At 37.4% G+C, this 21,471-nt stretch overlaps 1 protein-coding gene across 1 annotated transcript; it reads left to right on the top strand.

Moving 5' to 3' along the window:
- Nucleotides 1-1,646: 1,646 nt before the first annotated feature.
- Nucleotides 1,647-20,165, top strand: LOC128500672 (putative ferric-chelate reductase 1). The gene is made up of 16 exons (XM_053469912.1): nucleotides 1,647-1,686; nucleotides 7,829-8,024; nucleotides 8,477-8,613; nucleotides 9,167-9,258; nucleotides 11,616-11,676; nucleotides 12,181-12,618; nucleotides 12,975-13,076; nucleotides 14,469-14,625; nucleotides 15,218-15,337; nucleotides 15,723-15,835; nucleotides 16,405-16,491; nucleotides 17,184-17,281; nucleotides 17,738-17,796; nucleotides 18,456-18,590; nucleotides 19,268-19,311; nucleotides 19,933-20,165. Exons 2-16 carry the CDS (start codon nucleotides 7,829-7,831, stop codon nucleotides 20,020-20,022), a joined length of 1,929 nt encoding a protein of 642 aa, XP_053325887.1. The 5' UTR covers nucleotides 1,647-1,686; the 3' UTR covers nucleotides 20,023-20,165.
- Nucleotides 20,166-21,471: the final 1,306 nt, after the last annotated feature.

The following is a 21,471-nucleotide window of genomic DNA, read 5'->3' as shown; positions in this document are numbered from 1 at the left end:
GTCCGCACCGCGGACAAATAAAATCCATAGTTGACAATTAATAAAGTTTTGAAATAAAGAATTGTCTCTTGTTTTATTTAGAAGGTGGGGGGGGACCGAAACTGGACGCTACTTCATTCAAGGTAATGTTCACATGGTAATCTAATAACAACCTACCAGCAGTGTTTGCTCAACATGTTATAATATGATAAATTCCTCTATAAACCACCTTGTATTTATTTTCCTAATTCCCTACAAACAACAACTTTAATTTAGCTGTAGATCAATTTTACTGGCCTAAAATGGCTTATGTATTGGAAGATGGGTGAGCCTAGGGTTATTGGCGCCTAGGTGCAGGATTTCTTTAGTGCCTTCCCTGTAAGTAACACACATACCTAAACACAAACTAACACACATACTAATACCCAGACTTGCTCCAACAACCATACACTCTAACACTCTAGACTCTAACACCATATGCCAACATACACACTTACTAGCACTGTACACTAAAACACACATACTCAAACACCATACACTAAGAGACACACAACCAGCATAACCCAATACACACTCTAATTCCACACACTAAAAGACACACACGGACACTCTAATACCCTACACTTACACAAACAATTACTTACCTTATGGGAAGTTTCAAAGACAGCCTGCACCATTGTTACGACTACTGTGACCCAGGAGCGCTCACCGCAGGAGTTCTTCACCCTGAATTACCAGTGCTGGGTTCCATAACTAAACAGTTAGACAAACAACGCAAACCTCGGTATACAGCTGCAGTCATATCATGAATTAGGGAAATGCCGCTTTTACGCAACACTAATCTCAGTTAGCGTTATTTCCCAATCACAATTATTTTAGTTTCCATTTACTATCCAATTCTTATCACTAAATTATCATTTACTCTTTGATGTATAGTAGTAAATAAATAACCTAATTATCACATACACAATATTCTTTGTGTAACATTTCCTGAAAGTACTGACCTGCAAGTAATTCAATTTCTTTTTAAAAAGAACGACGTATTATTTGACATCAATTAATTACATATTATTATTATTATTATTATTGTTTTATATAGCACCATCGAATTCCGTAGCGCTGTACATATAAATAAAACTTGGCAGTGTAAGCATATGAAACTATTAAACTGTAACTTAGGTGGTGACGATTGGGGGAAAAGTATGGATGCTATGATGGGGAAAGGAGTCTTTATAAGGTTAGTAAACGTAAGTTAGACTATGTGTTAATAATGGGGGGTTTTTCGAACAAGAAAAAGTGACATTAGATGTTTTTTGCAAACCTTATATATTAACTGTATTATATGTCGCAAAATATAACGTTCTTGCGTTTCGGGTCAGTCCCAGGAACTAAAGGGAATATGGGCGCCTTCTATGTTTTTTCATTATATATTATAGAAAAGCAAACAAAGCATGGTTCAGACACTTATCTTATTAAACTATATCTGCTTCTACTACATCATTCCCACTGCTTGAGCCTGTTAAACTTTGTTCAGTAGATCTGAATTCCTTTATGAGATTGTACACCCCACCCCACTCCTGCAGTATAAGAGGCACCGAGTTCACAAGCTCCTTATGTTATCTCGGTGACGTAATGACTTTTTTCCCTATAAATCATGATCCTTTTGATTTACTAGAGAACAAACTGAATCTTTGCTGTGAATTGGAGGTGAGTTACACAGCGCTACTTTATCCATATACTGTACAATTAATATGTAATACAATAACGAGAATTTCTTTCTGCCTAGATGTGAGATGTAAATAAAATATTTGAATAAAAGTTTTCTAAGAAAATAAATGAAAGTCCGAAGAGAAACACACAAAAAAGGGGAATGTGTATATATATATATATATATATATATATATATATATATATATATATATATATATATATATATATATATATATATATATATATACATACATACATACATACATACACACACACAGGAATTCACATGTATATTTATAATTATATATATATAATTGGATATTATAAATATACATGTCTATATATGTATATATGTATATATATATATATATATATATATATATATGTATATATATATATATATATATATATATATATATATATATATATATATATATATACACACCGGTATATATATTACTACCCTATAAAACCCTATGTGTCATAAAAGATGCTGACAGTTATAGTAGTCCTCCTGCATGAATACCCTTGGCTTAATATATGGTCTATGCAAGACACATATTTACATATGTATTCATATGTATATTATGGTATTCAATATTTGCTCGTTTAACCTGCTCTTCTGGTAGATTTTGTAAATTTGTCTATTTTATCCCAATATTCTTCTAAAGAATTCCTTTTCACTTGGGCCAATATGGCTATATCTGTTTCTCCTATTTGTTATTTTTTGGCTCTTCCTTATGTATTCTTGACAGCTGCTGGTTTCCTTCCAGGTTTTGTATCCCATACATGGAGCTTTCTTAGGATTTAATAACCCAAGCGGTTTAACACTTATCAGTTCCAAGGTGTATCATACAACAAAAGAATACTGTAGCTTTGTAAGAACAAAACAGCGTGCAGCTGGCAGCCCATCACAATAGTTTGTGGTCCTAGTGGGAACCATTAGGAGGCCAACAAATTAGAACCTTTGCTTCAGGATCCAAATCTCAGAATTCTTAAGTGATTCTCGAGTGATTTGGGATTAACACCTTTCACAAGTTCCAGGAAAACTGTTTTTTAAAGTAAGGCAGGTCACTGTAATGTGTGAGAATTAATGGTTTCATAATGCTTAATTAACTGCACATAGTGGGTTTGGCCGGTTACTTTTCACCTAGTTATTCAGTTTGTAGATTTACATGCCTTTTAGATGTTGTTCAATTTGTACTGTGTCACTTGGTGATAGGTAGATAATGACAAATGATTTTATTTATCAACATGTATAACTCATTTTCTTTGATACAAAGTGAAAAATAGAGTATTTACAAAAACAAACATACAAAACGTACAACACACAACTGATGGACTATGCAACTCTATGCAAAGGTGACAAGCATACTGTCACAAAGCATATTTTTTTTATACATGCAGATCCAATGCATGTTAGTACAAAGTTGGGATTTACTCCAACCTCAACATTTACCTTTAGGTTGTGTAGATATCAACAAAAGAAAATCAGATGACCTTATGGGCAACACCATTGTTTGTACATATGTTTGAAAAGGTTAGAAAGGTCCCATGATATCAATCATTTTAGTTGAGTTTGGAAACAGGACAATTCCATTGAGTTCCAAGCTTCAGTTTTCAACCAAAATTAAGAAAACTGTGGCATTTTTGTTAGGATTTTTATCTAGAAATTATTTTTTTCTGCAAGATGAACATTGAGTTTGACACCTATCAAGCGGTATATGCTACTGCAATTTACAACATACGTTATATTATATATATATACATTTATATTGCATATTGCATATGTTAAGCTTGTCCATTTAACAAGTAATAGAAATAGTTGTTTAAATAGATAGAATAAGTGAAACATATTACATTTAGCTTTTTATATGCATGCATGGATTGTGAAAACACATTAAAATGAAGTAAGTGTGTTTGTCCGGAGCTGAAGACTTAATGTGAATTCCTTATTCCATGCTTTATATGAAGTTGTATTGTTTTCCCGTTTTACAAGTTAAAAGATGCTGACCTGCTTATGTTTTATAGTCAATTATGTGGCTTTAAAAAAGCAAGTGGATAGTTAAAATTTGTAAACTTCATATGCAAAATTTCCATTCTTGTTTTACACATTTTACATATAATCATTTAGTCCAAGGTCCATCTCTTAGTCGTCCAAGCTGTATAGACACATGGATATTTTAAAAGGATGCTTCTCTTAGGTTACCCTACCCCTGATGTCCTTGTTAGGGCGAATTTAATTTGCAGATAGTTATGATAGCAGTGTAGTTATTTCATCATGAATTACAACTAGATGCTACATGTATCAAATAGACACTACTTAGGAGGATCTTTACTATTAAGCCCTAAAGACTCCTAGTTTGGCAGCGATTTAAGTATAATTTCAACTTTTTGGCTGAGCAATAACCAGAACACCATAATGAGGTTCGTCTAACATAATTTGGGCTGGATTTCCTGGTTCGTGTAGATGTTCCCCTCTATATGTACGCGGGACTACCAGCCAAACAGAAGCCAAGAAAAGCCAAAGGACTCTGAATGCCGCATAATCTCAACACCGTATACAGAGGCCCAGGGGACAAAACAGAATCATAATGAGACTAATAAGTGATAAGATGTTGTTATATATGGAATCAGAAGCACCCATTAATAATGAAAAGTAAACTAAGCCAACCACGCAGGCATTTATTTGATGAGACATACGCAGAAAAGGGCTGGTAAAAGGTAAAGCATAAAACCGACAAGCAGACTTGGCCAAAGTTGCACATTCTACGTGTTACATATTATTAATCATCACAGGAATCCACAGTATTTTTTGGGGAGAGGGCAAAATATGAGCCATATCCAAGTGGCAGGGCATGCAGTGTATGTGTAGGGACTTTCAAAGAGGAGAAGCAAGTGCTCCCTTTTGCCCCCTTCTTGGTTTGCTCTCTATGTGCATCCATTAATTGGCTACAGTCAATGAGTGCAGCAGGTTTAGCCTTTTTCCATCTAGGACATAAATGATAATATGTGTCTTGCTTATTAGTACTGAATTGTCTGCATTTCCATTAAAGTTTCCAACAGAAGAACGTTATGTTTGAAACTGCTACTTAAACACTGAGGTGTGTGAGAACTGGGTAAGCGAGTGACTCATGTAAAAACACATGTAATATTTCACTTCATTTAACCAAACAGTCACATTTCTACAAACAGGAGAAAGTTGTAACATAATGCAAAAGTGTTTTGGTTGATCAGATTTTGGATATATGAGTTTATGCATATATGAGTGTAGGACGTAGGGATCCACCAGAGTAGGGGTACAGTGCGGACCCCCTGGATATTAGGCAACAGTTGTTCTTAAGTCATCAACACTGATACTCACAAAGAACACTCAATGACAGCTGTGGAATGTCTGCTTCATTTGTCCTACTAGATTTACATTTCTGCTCATTATATAAAATCAGCAGCAGAGATAAGGTTGCCACATACAGTTGCCAATATTTGTCAATGAACATCAATAAAAAAATAAAATGGAACTATGCTACTAGGAATAAGGTGCATGCAATAACACAGCTTGGAAGTTTAATCATTAAAATGTTTTTTAGCCAGTCTCTTTAGTAACTCAAAGCAGTGATTTAAATGTGCACAGATTCAGTCTACTCCAAATGTTGTCTTCCACCCTTGTGCAAGGTCACACCCACCCAATTAAAAAAATAAAAGGTTAAAAACACAAAACATTCTGACTTTTGTAAAACGATTATTCCATTATTTAATTTGTACCCAAATAGCATTGGATCCTCACCACAGAATGATCAGAACCTTAGATGAAAATCAATTAGAAGATACAAATTTCAGGAGAAACATTCTGCTCCAAATATAAACTCGGTGAAGAATTCATGTTAAAAAAAACAAGCACTGATAGAAAAACATGCAAAACTGTATATGTGTGTGTCCCGTGATCTAGTTTGTCATCGTAAAGAGTCATTCTGTCATTTTACCAAACAAGGTGTTACTCTTTTTGATCCTCAGGATCATATCGTTACTCTGGCCGATGTAAAAGTCTCCGTTCCAGACTTCAGAGGCAAACATACAGTGACAAAGTGAGTAAGAATATATTTCTGTGACCTTGACCTTACTCTTTCTCTAACATTAATTTGATGATACTGCTCCCACATATCTCTTACTCCTGGTTGTTTTAAGCCTTTTTGCCATTTGCATGTCTATGGCTGTGGAGTGAAAATGTTAAGTAGAGTTTAAAGTAGGATCTAACCTATGAATAAGGCTTAGATCAGTTGTGGTCACTCTACAATGTCCTAATACCATTAAAAGTCTTTTAAATTAAGCATCCAAGCTTGTTGGTAGCCAAGTGTATACTTGCAATGGTAACGCGAGAAAATATATATACCTTCTTAGAGCAGCAGAAAACCAGATGGTGAGAGTACATACCGAATATTTTCCCTTAGTCCTCCAGTTCTATGACAAAAGCTTTGAGCCAGCGGGCTCTTTTAGGAGGCAGACAGAGGTACATTAATAGAAAATAATATGATATGTCACAATGTAAAATCCAAGAGCCATTGTCATCAGCTTCTTGCGAATAGTCCAGCTCTATGTAGTCCTTGGATGATCTAATTTTCACTTGGACATAATATTATCTTTCATGACTCAACCCTTAATGAGCATTTTACATAGCTCTACCTTTATTAACTGAGTGCCTCTGTTTTTCATGGTAAAGCAAACCATTTTGGGGATTCAGTTGAGAAAATTGAAAGCAAAATCACTATTTCCTAGTCTTTATGTTTAAAAGAGAATTGATTTTGTTCAATCCACTTTCTTGATGTAACAGTTATTCATCACACTATACAACCTTGAGGATTCTGAGATACTACCCTGGCATCAAAGGGATTCCCTGCCTCTACTGTCTACTCATTGGAAAATGGCCTTACGTCTTCATCCTCATAAGAAATAAAACAGTTACCTTTTATAGATTTTTTTTCTACACACTATACGTTTTATAGATTTGTATTACTCTGTAAATCTACTGAGTGCTTTGTTAAGGAAAGCTGATTCTATGTTTAGTTGCACTTGAACTCTAATTTATATTCCATTTTTGATCAGACAAGAAAATATTTTTTAAGCGATATTGTCAAGCTATTTCGCAGCTTGTTGATACGTGTTATTTTGAAAATGATAGATTTGCAAATATAACGCAATATTGTACACACAAAGATGTTGTAAGACAGCAAACATATTTTTGCAAATAGCATACCACAACGGTAGTTATTTATCCTGAGCTTTAGCAAGTAAAGATTGTGCGTTACAACAAAAAAGGATGCAATCAAAGGAGTGTGGAAATGTTGTAAAACTATAAAACCTCCATTAGTTTACAAGACAATAAGGTTTGCACATGTGTGCTTAGGAGCCACTATGGCAAAGTTAGTATTGAATAAGCCAGGAGTATGATCATATCACGGCTCATAAGACATACCTCAGAAATGAAAAATGCCTGATATTCTTCATAGAAGCCTCTTTAGTTACCCATTGTAAAAAAATGGCTTTGCTCAGAAGCAGTATAACTCAACATAAGTCTTGGAAGCTTTCTAATGTACTGTGCATCCCCCTGGAAGAGTATTATCCAAGTGGTAGTCTGCAGGTTGAATTGAGTCCTCAGTTGACTGGATGGGCTGCTGTGGGTTCCAGGCAGGACCAAACCTGATGTCTGATTCTACCTTATTCAAAAGTTCAAAGGAAGAGCAGAAGTCACCAGACCAGCCAAATCTCCCACAGCCTCTGTCTTTTATTAGTATTCTTTCAATAAGCATCAGACTCTATTTAAGGAAGTCAACTGCATTGGATTGGGTGAACTTCAGCAAACCCACATTTCCTGAAAATCTTTTGGGTTCCTCATAATAATTTGTTTTTAATGATAAATAATGCAATAGTTGCATAAGAGCAGCCTTTCTCAGAAGAAAAAAACACTCCATTGGCTTTACTTGTTGGCTGATTCACATGTAGCACCATGCGTGCCCAGGTAAATATGGTCTAACATTACTTAATACTGACTAGTGCTAGAGGCAGCTAATGTCAGAACCCAACAGTTTTATCAATGGTCTGCCTCTGGGGAAAAAATATCTTTTGTCATGCTTTCCCTTTTTTTCAGATGAGGTTTAGTGGCTTTGTTGTTCTTTTCTTTGGACTCCACATTACCCATGTCACCTGCTATAGTTCAGGACTTGTCAATGTAGCATGTGAAACTATGACACCGAGACATGCCAGCAACTCTCCTCAAACAAGTGAGCCGCCATACACAGTGTCTGCATCTAACTACTCATTCAGCCCTGGAGACCACATCACAGGTAAGTACATTATTCACAACACTCTATTAAATCCATATGTGTTTACCTTGGTACTGTGTTAGACTTTAAACACATCTTACCGAGGCCTGAGGTACCCCATCATTGTTAGCTGCAGTCCCCCCTTGGTTATTCTGGAGGAAAGCAAGGGGCTACATATCCCTTTGAGGAATGTGGCCCAAAAAGAAAAAGATTGAGTGATCCTACTGTAAATGGCCTTACAAATAACAGCCACTTCACCTGATGATATAACTAGCGGTACTAGATTAAATCATTTCATCACTGCAGAGGTGGGTCAGAGTATAATATTGAATAACCAGCATCTGCTTGTTAAATCAGTAAATCCTTGTTGTACCTGCACATAATCTGATTGATAAGTGATTTTTTTGATAATTTGAGGTTTTTGGAAGTTTATTAGTTTTCCAATTATGTTTTTCTATTTGCCCCTTCTGCAGTTACCCTTCAAGCAAACCCAAATGTATTCTTCAAAGGATTCCTTCTTCAGGCACGCTCTGTGCCAGGAAATAATATTGTTGGGTATTTTAATGTGACGGACTCCAATGCGCAGACCCTTAGCTGTAGTAACACAGAAGTGAGTAGTATTGTGAGTGTATCCCTCACCCTAAGCCCCAACACACCCTATTCTTGGTAACTTTCTTTTTGTATGTTACCAATATTTACACTCAACATGCTAAATCAGAACTGAGCAGCTATTTACTGCGTAGCAAACCTCAGCTGTAATTCCGTGCAGTCACGGCCTAACAATACATTGGGGTTATCCATCATACGATGCTTGTGCAAATTCACATTATTTCCATAGCAACCAATGTAATGGTTGCTCTACTGTGACCAATTTACACCAGGGCCGTTCTTTATACATTTCCCTTAAATTAGCAAAGTTTTACCCCAATATTTGTTTTTAGCTTGATGTAATAATTTCTATTGTGTAACCTCATAAGGGAGGTTGGTACCATTTAATAACACCTGAATGAGGTAGTAAAAGACAGCCTTCATTTCATAGTTTATTAGTGATGAAGCATAAATGCATACAGAAGAATTTAATCAAGTGATGTAGACCTAGGCCATGTTTATTCTTGTACAAATAAAGGTTTTTTGTACCGCTGAGCATGTGGTCTTTTTATCAGGCCTCAGCTGTCAGTCACACCAGTGCCATCAACAAGTCCAATATTTCAGTACTGTGGACAGCACCAATGGCTTCTGGGGATGTAAACTTTAGGTAAGTGAGCTGTAACTGTTAAATCGCATATTTTTACATTGTTACTATTCAAATATTGCTATTATGTCCTGTCATTATTGATTTGAATACCGTATGTTCAATGATTTGAACAAACATAAGAAAACTTGCTGGTGATGTGTGAGAGTTATTCCACCTTCACCATTAAGGTTTACAAAGAGATGGGGTGACATGGACAACAAGACGATTATCTGACCAGTTATCCAATAATTTTATGAAGTAAGAGTGGTAGCTTTTTTTGGAACAGGTCCCATTGGGATAACCGTATACATAGGTGCTACGAGTGTTATACTTAGAAGACACTTTGCAACGTTCTGTAGCCGATCAAGTTTGTCTATGCATTAAAGCTTGAGCCCATGTATCTCTGTTGAGTGTGTATGATACTCATCTACAAAGTATTAACATCAGTGATACAAAATGCCAGGTCAACTGGGATGTCCTTGAATATTGTGTAGGTCACTGTTCCAAAAAACAAATCCTTAAAGGGCATTGCTTTAACACACATGAGTGACTTTTCTAAAGTCAGCAATGCCATGCACAAACTGTATGAGCAGTAACCCTGTATTGCTCAAAGTTAAAACCGACCTAGATTTATCAATTACTTTTCCTGCTGAAATATATTACCATAGTTAATCAATAACTAAGTATCTGAAGACTTATTCTTATTCAATAGATATTTCTTTCAGTCACGTCCTTCAGGTATTTCTGCCAGTCATTAACATACACAGGCTTGCCTGTTTGCTCTTTGATATGTTTTTTTTTCACAGTTGCCTGGGTACAATGTCACATTTTGGTCTCTTGCCCTTTCTGAAGTCTCTAAAAAGACACCCGAATATTAAGTTGGGATATATATATATATATATATATATATATATATATATATAGGGGAGCTGCTTGACTTATATAACATCTGGTGCTTGAGACTATTTAAAGAACCAGAAAAATCACACACACACATACTCTAGTGACATTGCACATTTCAAAAACATGCATCAATTTAGCATGATTTGGCTGGCACATTGTACAAAAGTACATTTTATCTCCGGCATATATCATATGTCCATAAGTATGTGGACACCTGCCATCACATCCATATGAGCTTGTTGGACATCTCATTCCAAAGCATGCAGTTGCACCACCATCACTTAATCTGGATTTGGGGATGTATACATACCTTTGGTCATCTAGTAAAATCTAGCATTTGCAGATGACGTGTTAGCTTTCCCATTCCTATAGTTTTAAGATTACAGCCTTTGTCTGCTCAATTTGCTGTAGCCAGCAAATAATTAACAGAGATAAATAAGACACTTCATTTACTTAATTACTAAACACAATCACTTGGCGAGGACCGGACATCTGGCACATTGGGCAGATCAGGTGCAGTAGTGTGTGGCCAGTGGCTAGATATGCCCTGTCACATGCTTTGTGAGCCGCGCTTAACATCATTAGGTGGCCACTGGCCTTAAAGTGCCAGAGCTGCCTCATTATCCCCAGTCTGGCCCTTTGCTTCATTTCTTAATAGTACAAATAGATGTACAAAAACATGTCTCAAGTATTTTTATTAAAATGTGTCACAATATTTGTAGAGTAATGGAACAATTTGTACCCTATTCTTTACAAAGATACGGTAACTTGTAAAAACAGTGGATGGGTTGATGTTAAACAGTATTTTTTCCTATGTCTACACAGACTGCACAAATGATGTGAATGTGTGAATTATTTGTTATCACTTTGTACCACTGGTTATTACCACAGGGTATAATTATTTTCTATTTATGCACAGATAGTAATTTTGTAACTTTATTTATTTCACTTAATGAATGCTTACATTATAAATATTAGCTTTTGGACAACTGAGTCGCAGAGGATATACAGAGGCTCATGTATATACTGTATGATTTTGAGTCTCTTAAATGCAATTTTCCAAAAAGGAGTTTGTGCATATTATACACACGCGCAGAAACACACCTGCATATTGCATACAAGAACATACAATACTTCACAACACTCAAATTATATCAGTGAATTACAAAGTTTCTTCCTTAAATGCCCTGACGTCCTTGCTTTGTTCACTTGTATCTAATCTTATCTTATATAATATAACCACTAATATATGCATTACATGCCTTCATTCTCATGAATACCTCACTTATCTTATCCTGCCCTAAAGTATTTGAAAGTAAAGCTAACAGTACTATAAAGGTGTTATGATATTCCATGAACTTACAATAAGATACATTTTTCCCTTTATTTTTACTTATGGTTAATTGTGGATGTTTTTCATGTCTTTTCTGGTGGTGGTAGTGTGATGACTAACATGTTATTGCTCTTCGGTGTAGAGCCACGTTTGTCCAGTCAGGACCTATGTTCTGGGTTGGGGTTGAAAGTCCTCTTCTTACAGTAAGTATTTTTAAAATTCATCTAAAGCTTCTGTATCATAAAGTATTGGTTTGAAAACCAGATTCCTAAAACGTTTAGATTGTGTTTCTTGCTTTATTACATATTAGCATATAGTGAAGGGGACAATTTTAGTTTCAACTGTTGGGTGACTCTTAGTCCTCATTTGCTATTGTGTGACTGCTGGTAGACAAGACATATTACTTTACTGCAACTCTAATTTAAAAGCCAATGACAGTGTGAAAATCCAAGTGCTGTTGTGGAGGCATCCAGCCATGAAACACAGGGGTCACTGTGTCTTAGTTTAGCCCTGATAACTGTTTGGTTCGCTATTGTTGTCTTAGTGACAAACTACAAGAGAAACACATATAATTTCCCCAATCATGATATTATCCTTAAAATTAAGGGGAATGCAGGACATATGTCATAGATTATTTATGTATGTAGATGGAGAAGAACCGCACAACTTGGAAAAATAATATTATGTGCTTCATTTTCTAACTGTAGGTGGTATCTAGTTCCAGCCCACCTACTAACTCCACCTCAGCTTTGCCATCATTGTCACCAACAAACCATTATGCTACCAGCAGCTCAAGTCCTTCAAACATCTCTACTTCAACCTTGCCATCGTCAACGTCAACGTATTATGTTACCAACAGCTCCAGCCGATCGAACATCACCACTTTCAATTTCACTTCAGATGCACCAACTATGTCCCAAACGACTCTTCGTGTTGCTACCAGCCTTCCTCCCACTCAAATATCTAGTTCGTTATGTGGCACACAGAAGGTTTGTTTCAGTAGCCCAGCAGATTGTGACCCTTCCAAAAGTATTAACTGCTTCTTCATGTCCTCTTCTCCAGTCAATGGTGGTGGATATCAGTTGGAGATCAGTGGGCCATCGGATGGATATGTGTCCATTGGGTTTTCAGATGACAAAATGATGGTAAGACCTTTAGGATACATATATTTATCTTGACATTTTTGTTAAAGGGATGTCATAAACCATAACAATGCTTAGATTTTTCATAAGGTATACATTATTTTTCGGAGGGCATTGTACAATTTATTCATACATATGTCAGGATAACCCAAAAAGGGGCCCTTTTTTGGGCAAGGACTTGTGTTTGGAACTTATGGACTGTGGCAAATCAGTAAGATAGGACTTGAATATAAATGAAAAAATTCAGTAAAAAGTGGTTGTTTTGAGAAAACATTTTCTTTTTTAAAGCAATTATTATTGGTTTAATATTATGTAACAAAGTACATAAGTTACTTAATAGTTATTATTTTGTATTTCAGGGTAATGATGACATTTATATCTGTGGTATGAATTCAGCTGGAGGGGTTGGAATTCAACATGCATATTCAGAAGGGAGATCCCGACCTCTAACTCTAAACCTAGTAAGATTTTTTTCTTTTTTTTTTGTTAAAATGAGACTGTGACTGCACTCTACCCTAGACAGCAACAAACGACTGGACAGGAAATGTACTCATAAGCCTAAAATTACATCCTGGGTACACATCCTAGAGATGCACCCTGTGTCATTATATACCGTGATTATAAGACAACCCCCCAAAATCTGAATATTAATTTCTGAAAAAAAGAAAAAGCCTGAATATAAGATGACCCTATAGGAAAAAAGTTTTACCAGTAAATGTTAATTCATCTAAACTATGTGAACAATTGTTTGTTAATAAATGCTTTGTTTTTATTTCCTTTTTTTTCAACCTGCCCCCCCAGTTATGCACATCTGCCCCAGGCTTGCCACTCTGCCCCAGAAATGCCTTATACCCCCTATATGCCACTGTGCCCCATGATATGCCTTTTAACCCTCTAAATGCCACTATGCCACATGATACACCTTTTAACCCTCTATATGCCACTGTGCCCCATGATATGCCTTTTGACCCCCTAAGTGCCACTCTGCCTCCAGAAATACCTTATACCCCTATATGCCACTCTGGCATTTAGGGGGTTAAAAGGCATATTATGGGGCGGAGTGGCATATAGGGAGGTATAGGGCATTTCAGGAAGCAGAGTGGCGTATAGAGGGTTAAAAGGCATTTCTGGAGGCAGAGTGGCATTAAGGGGGTTAAAAGGCATTTCACAGAGCACTCTGCCTCCAGAAATGCCTTATGCCCCCCATTTAACACTCCCTCCCCCCCTCCTCCAAACTTACCGGAGCTTCTGAGTCCCCCGGTGCTTATTGCGGGCAGCGTGTAGAGCTCTACGCCCGGACAAAGCACCGGGGACTCAGAAGCACCGGTAAGTTGAGGGGGGGCATAGCACAGGAGGATCCAGGTCCCCTGCATCTGAGTCCCCGGTGCTTAGTCCGGGCAGCGTGTAGAGCTCTACGCGAATCGCGTAGAGCTCTACACGCTGCCCGGACTAAGCTCCGGGGACTCAGAAGCACCGGTAAGTTGGGGGGGGGCATACACAGGAGGATCCATACTGGACTGGATCTTAGTCTCATAGTCAGACCTATTTGAGGTCTGATTATAAGACGACCCCGATTATAAGACGAGGGGTATTTTTCAGAGCATTTGCTCTGGAAAAAACCTCGTCTTATAATCGAGCAAATACGGTATATGGTTGTAGGTGGACTGTATGTGAGATGTGGCAGAACATTTCATATTTATCCCCACATGCTTGACAACTCTTATTTAGCTACAAATGTTGTAATAATACAGCTCCTATAAATGGACTAATGCCTGTGCCACAAGATACAAACAACCAATACATTTTCACATATTTCCACACAGACTTACATGCCCTTTGTCCTTACTCACTAGGGTGATGTGCAAGTTAATCTGGCATCGTATAGTAGTGGGGTGATGCAGTGTTCATTTGTTTCAAGAAACAACATCTCAACACAACAACCTTCTCAACAGACCAGGTCCCTCAACAGTTCATATTATATACTCATGGCATATGGGGCCTCAAACAATGGTGAGTTATATTGATCATTTCATAATGAATTAATGGATAGAGGATTTTTATAATTAACTAAAGACATAAATCCTAAACACTCTCCTAGGTAGTTCTCCTGCATTTGAGTTTTATTATCCAATCTATAACAGTTTACAGAGGTAAATGCTCACTGTTCCTTTGGATGGCATACCCAAAAAATTGGGTATTTCCCATTTTGACGAGAACCTCCCTACTATTGTAGGGAAGAAAACACAACTTACCCTAATACAAGTCACAGCAGAAAACCTTTAGTAAGGTGTAATCTGTGGTCAAGAATAATAATTAAAATGAGAACAGAAAATGTAATGACATTTCTTGGTTACTGTAAATTACTTATGTTTTACTAGATTATCTTGTAGGAATCCACTAGTTAGTGCAGTGCTCCTTTTCCTTCAAAAAATGCTGCCCCTTCAATCCTGAGAGTCCTGCCTCAGCTCCATGACCATTGCTCAATGGCAATGGCTTTTCTGAGCATAAGGGCACAAAAACTGAATAGACAGTAGAGAATTGAGTTGATCTTCATGTTAAGTCTTCAGTGGCTAACCTTTGGTTTGGGATTTTTGTTCTCAAGGGCAGATACAGTATCATGGCACAACTGGGACCTTCATCAGTGACACCAAAGTAGATCTTTCTGTGGCATCTAATGTGACAACTGCTTCATTTGGTGTTAGCCCTTTGGTCAAGGCTCATGGTTAGTATCATCTTCTTATTGTTATACAAGCACCTATACAAACAAATAGAATACACAAAATTTGACTCTAATACAAAACTACAAGTTGGAAAAAGGTTATGAAACAATCCAATTGCCCCAAATTCCTAGTTGAAAACTCATGAGTTTCTCAAACCCACTGATCATTCTTCATGAACTTCACAGAAACCCATTTAACTTGGGAGCCAATAAGAGATACCAGCTGTGTCTGTATGGCATACCTTTTTTCTTTTTAATAAAATATATTTCTAGAGATACTGGCCTGAAAGCCATTATGTATTAAACCCACCCTAAAGAAAAGGTAGATTAAAACCACACTCTATGAACTAACTTTTTAGCTGGGCTCTGTGTTCTCTAATGACTGCAGGATCCCTGATGCTTATTGCTTGGATGACTACTGGTAGTTTGGGGATGATCTTTGCACGGTACATGAAGGTCTCTGCCAAGCAGCTGGTGTTAGGCAAAGCTATCTGGTTCCAGGTATGTGTCAGAAGGTTCCTAGATTTTTGTATATGGACAATGTGTTATATTCATTCCTGGCTTGGTTTGGAGCTCCTGGAATCTACCTTATGCCCCCTTCCACAGCTATTGTGTACTATAGGACATGCTCTGAACATTTTCGAGATATTAATTACCACTTAATGATTCACAGATGAATCCCCACAACTGCTGCAGTCAGGGCTGCTTTAAATTCCTAATGGGTGCGGGTGTTTTAATAGTGGCTCCCTTTCCTGAAGATTACAGCACAAAACCACTACTAATAATAAGTAAAAAAACACTCAACCTCTGTGTGTTGCCTACCACTGGCTGCCTTGGTAGTCATCCTTTGGAACTTGTTGCAAGAGTATGGCACTCCCTTGGATAGTGGTCTCTCTGCTCTTGCCCACATTGTAATCTACAAGCCATCTCTTGATGGAGCGAAAAAGATTACCATACATGAGCAGAATGTGGTTGTTCTCCATATGCCAAATACCTTTCTGAAACAACACTAAAGAATAGGCTTGACTACTATACTGTAACAACCGCAACCTTTTATTCTTTTTCAACAGTCTCATGTCGTTCTCATGGTTCTTACGGTGGCTGCAACAATAGCGTCCTTTGTTATGGCCTTTGTACAGGCAAACGGGTGGAGCAATGTAAGTTTATCAACCAATGAAATATTTCCCCTTGTTACGCATGAACCTAAATCTATTACTATGTCCCTGGACTCTATACTTAATTATATGCTATAATTGAAGCCTATACAAATGATGCATGCATGCAGAGCTATAGACCTATACAAACCACCACTAATACAGGAAAATATCTTTTAATAAACCAAGAGAGACCCCATGTCCAATATAAAACAATAATAACAATAATTGTTAATAAGTGGGTCAACTCCTGTCCCCATCTTCCCTGTCTGCAGTAGGTTAGGGTAATAAATCAACCTCAAGGGGTATAGTGCCCCTTCCTATCTTTACCGTGCTTAGTGGGATGGGAGGGTTAAAACTAATTAGACAATCCAAAAATCACCTATCCATTGGAATGGAGGGGTTAAAACATAACTTTTTGGAGTCCATATAAAAACTAAACATCAAAATAAATAATAATTCCATACCTAATGGCAGCGTAATGGCTGCTGGTTGTGTTGACTGGCCCCAAGTGATTTGGGGATGAATTACATCCTCCATTTAACTAAATAGGTCCCGGAGGTTGATGAATTACCATTCACCTATCACACGTAGAGTGGGGAAGGGTTGTGAGATCACTTTGATCCTGTGGACCCCCCTTTTCATTTTCATTGCTGCTGCTGTCTACCTGACCTTCTTATTCTCGTCCAATATAGTATGCCAACAACCATGCTATCATTGGGTGCATCGTCATGGGTCTAGCGTTCTTTCAGCCCATCATAGCTGTCTTTCGACCTTCACCTGAGAGCAGCCGGTTAGTAATCAACGAAAACTGCAGTCCTTTGATTGCAGGGACAAATTTACACCTGAGGCACAAGTACTACAGTTCTCATGAACTATAAGTGAGAGCATTATCAATGGAGCTTAGGCAGAATGAAGGTGAGACATGAATAGCTAAGGAAAGTAGAGCAGAACTGGACTACTTCTTCCCAAATTTCAATCTGCTGATTAAATTATGTCAATGTTTCTCAACCTAAGTGAATCGTTCTCTAGATAAATAGTAATGTTGCAAGGTACAACTATGCTACAAGGCCCTCAGAAAAAGGATTACTACATATAGCATTTCACGTGATGCAAAGATTCATTATTGTTGCAACTAAAGACAGCCGGTAATTGTTATTGACTCAGCTTACAACACTAAAAAGATGTATTCCCCATTTATTTCTTTGCCATGGTACTCATTCTGGCTCATTGCTTACACAACCCACAGGAGAGTCATCTTTAATTGGTTCCATGTCCTCAATGCCTTTGTGATGAAAGTTTTGGCAGGTGAGTGGCTAATCCCCTTTAATGATTCACAATAGGAGTCCTGAATTATGTAATGTCTGTATATTTGGGACTAGAACACGTAAAACTTCCATTTCCAATACAGCAATGAATTTAATATAGGAACATGCTCTAAAATTGCTTCCAAACACAGAAGAAATTAGAAATAGCACTTTTTTATGGGCTCGGGTTGATATAGATTCAGCCTAAGTAGGACCCTGTCTAGGACCATCTTTCCAAAAGCAGAACATTAGATTGTGAATTAAATATGGTCCTCATAGACAACCATGGCCCTTATCAAGGTCCACGTACCCCACTAAAATCTTAGCATAACCCACCTAAACATAGAAACATAGAAGTTGACAGCAAATAAGAACTGTTCGTCTCATCTAGTCTGCCCTAATGTAGACACTCAGACCTTAATCAGTCTTTGGTCTCGTCATTGATTCAGCATAGCTTGAACCGTATCCCATTCATATTTACATTCTCTCATTGTAGCTGCTCCATTTATCTTCTACCTTCTCTGTAAAGTAAAGCTACGTTTAGCCATGCCCAGCAAGAAATTATTTAAATTATGGGGACATCTGATATGTACAGTAACTCTGCCCTTGATTAAGTTCATTATTTGTTATATTGGACCAAATTATTATTGTCTCTTGCAGTGGCCAACCTGTTCCTGGGGTTTCAGTTAATAAACGGCACATCTGGCTGGATGGTCAAGGTGATGGGAGGCTTTTTGGGCTGGGGAGCTCTAAACGTAATTCTCTTCGAGATCAACGCATTCCTGGCAAGGAAAGGTACCCTCAAAATAAATTGTCAATAAGCAAGGAATTTAAAAAAAAGCATCAGTTATTAATAATTTTCACAAAAACTGACATTTCTATAGATCCATGCCATATTTTGTGAGGCTGGCAACTGGCAGCTGTTTCCTCATGAAGTTTAAATCTTGTAATGGTTAATTTCACCCTAACCAATGCTTTGATGTAAGTTATTTGCATTTAGGAAACATTGCATTATAAATTCATAATTCCAATTCAGAATTGGGGAAAAAACGTAATCACCTAAATCATTCAATTACAAAAAAGTGTGAATATGAAAATCTCCTAAAACATAGCCAATGCTGCCACATTGATTCTGTTTTAATGACTTAACACCTAAATAAAAGAAATTTTGCCGATGGAAGGGCGCTTAATGTCAGTGTCATAATTCATTATGATTATCATTTGGCAACAACATTAACATCCTTATTGATAATAATATAATGATTTTTAAACTTGCTGGGATTAACAAGTGTTGGAATTCATCCACAATTTAAAGGAATTACTTCACGGTATAAAAGGAGAAAATGGAGCTCACACTGACATAGGATACGTGGTCAAGAGAGCAGTTTGCTAGCCATGCTGACCTGTTAACTTATTTATGGTCCTTGGATCTGGACCAGATGACCTAACTTCTTTGTGTTTCTTCTTTTCAGAAAAGAAGAAAACCTGGAATGCTAATGAAGACTCGGAAGGCTTGGTAAATTTATTTATTTCCTGTATACTTAATAGTTGCAAAACTAAAGAGGTGTTTTCTACCGGACATAAACCTCTTACTTTTGTGGTAAATGTTGCTATACCCATAATTTATCTGCTTGTGGGACTCTCCCATTATTCGGACTCTAGTGTAGTCGCTGCACTGCCCCACCTTTGCAGGCAGTGGGGATCATAGGCCAGATGGAGAGACCTATCCCTGACTGCCCAGGGAGCTGTAAAACCAATATAGATGTATGCATTGCACTTCCCACTTGGCCACCTCATAATGCTCTGCAGCTGAGGTGGCTCTTCGGTTAGGTGGGGGGTCATGCCTCTGTATCCACCTTCCAGTCCTAGCTATCCTTATATCTAGCCAAACCTCACAACACAGGTGTCCCTATTTGGACACCTAAAATGTTGGGTCATATGTGGTGTCTGTGGGTTGGAACTTTAACTCTTCTGCAAATCTCACTTTAAGTACATAGGAAGTAAGTCTCCAATATTGGACTGTTTTATGTTCTTATTGCAGTTAACCTGTTAGGTGAAGGGGAATATATACTAAAAAGAGAAAACACTCAACACATTCCCAGTTTGCTCTGTGATTCATTTCCATTTTTTTCCCCAGGTAAAATATGAGTTTTATCTGCTGCCTATTTACCTATGTGGGAATCTCGCATTCTTGATAGCACTGCTTGTGGGAATCGGACAATCATAGGATGAAGTCCTCAAATCAGTTATACACGAATTCTGAACCTACAACTTGTGAATTGCATGACTTATGAAGAAAAAGAGAATTAAGCATACAAAACAGAGGAGTAGGAATTACTAAACACATGTAGCTGCTTTGTTATGGATCATCTTTTTACACCATTTAAAAATGTTCAAACTTACCAAATATGACCAACCATCCAGGAAGAGGTGGTCAGATGGAAATCTGCCCTATCAAACCATTGGTGGTTAATTGGTAGCTCTCCAGCCGTTGTTGAACCACATTTCCCATAAGCCTCCTTGGCTCAAGCTAAATACTGAACTTTAGCATGTGTAAGCATTTATGCCCATGTTTACCCAACACTAGAGGCCAATGTACATTGGGGAGCTGTGATACCAGTCCTACCAACTCATCTCAAGAGGCACAACTCCAAGGATTATTCTAGAGAAGGGAGAAGGCATTTGAGGTGGCACAGCTCCAGCTTGTGCTCCTCACCCTACTGCTGAGCCAGAACTCGGCACTCCTCACTGAACAGGTTTAGTTTCTTGGAAACGCTGCTAGGACCTTGGCTGGCCAGGGGCAGTAAAGCAAATGTGATTTGGTAAACTGATTTGCTTAAAATGGAAATTTATACAACTTTCATATTTTCATATTTGTAACTAGTAAATTATCCTCCTAGGCATACCATAATAATCATCATAATTAACTGGAGCTTGCAGTGAAACACACCAATAAAATGTATAAGTTAAGGTAACTATAATAAATGGATCATGTCAATTACCCATTTGTCATTACTGCGCAGTAATATATTTCAGTACGACAAAACTCATGCCTGTAATAATACCTTCTGTAAACAATGAATCACTTCAGTTGATACATTATGTTAAATTATTTTACACTAAATACATTTTTTATTGAGCAAGGTCATATATCCAAGACAATGATACGTTGGCTAGCAATCAGAATGTGCATCATGAACATAGTCAAATGCAGCTAAAAATGTACATATTTTTAAACTATAAAATATAATGCCCTATACTGGCCCAGCTGCCTAAGCAGCAGCCTGTAGCCTGTAGGACAGGGCCAGGTCTTCTATCATTATACATACCAACCCATATATACCAACTGTCCTTAATTCTAAAGGACAATTCTAACAACCACGCTTTTGTCCTTACTGACAGCTACCTTGCAAAATAGCCTGATTACTGGGACTGTCAGCAGAATTTTCATGCATAATATCCAAATTGGATGCAATGCATTCAGAAAAAAACCACTTGATGGTGCACTAGGTGGGTGGTGCTTATCACACCCAGGAAAGTTGGTATGTATGGCGACCCTCCATTCCAAATGGCGGAGAAGCTTTCAAAGAGTCCTGTCATAACCATCTACAGAGGGAAAAACCCTAATTAATTAGAATAATGATCTCATATAGTGTGAGCTACTTACCATTCATTA

The sequence above is a fragment of the Spea bombifrons genome, chromosome 6 (assembly GCF_027358695.1).
Source record: "Spea bombifrons isolate aSpeBom1 chromosome 6, aSpeBom1.2.pri, whole genome shotgun sequence".
NCBI lineage: Eukaryota > Metazoa > Chordata > Amphibia > Anura > Pelobatidae > Spea > Spea bombifrons.
The sequence above is the reverse complement of the archived record's forward strand: the minus strand, read 5'-3'. Positions and strand labels throughout refer to the sequence as shown.

Excerpts from the sequence above, each read along its gene's own strand:
- LOC128500672 (XM_053469912.1), top strand. The coding sequence starts at position 7,829 with ATGAGGTTTAGTGGCTTTGTTGTTCTTTTCTTTGGACTCCACATTACC. Across the intron at positions 9,259-11,615 it reads TCTGGGGATGTAAACTTTAG|AGCCACGTTTGTCCAGTCAG; the intron begins GTAAGTGAGCTG and ends TCTTCGGTGTAG. Across the intron at positions 15,338-15,722 it reads CCCTTTGGTCAAGGCTCATG|GATCCCTGATGCTTATTGCT; the intron begins GTTAGTATCATC and ends TAATGACTGCAG.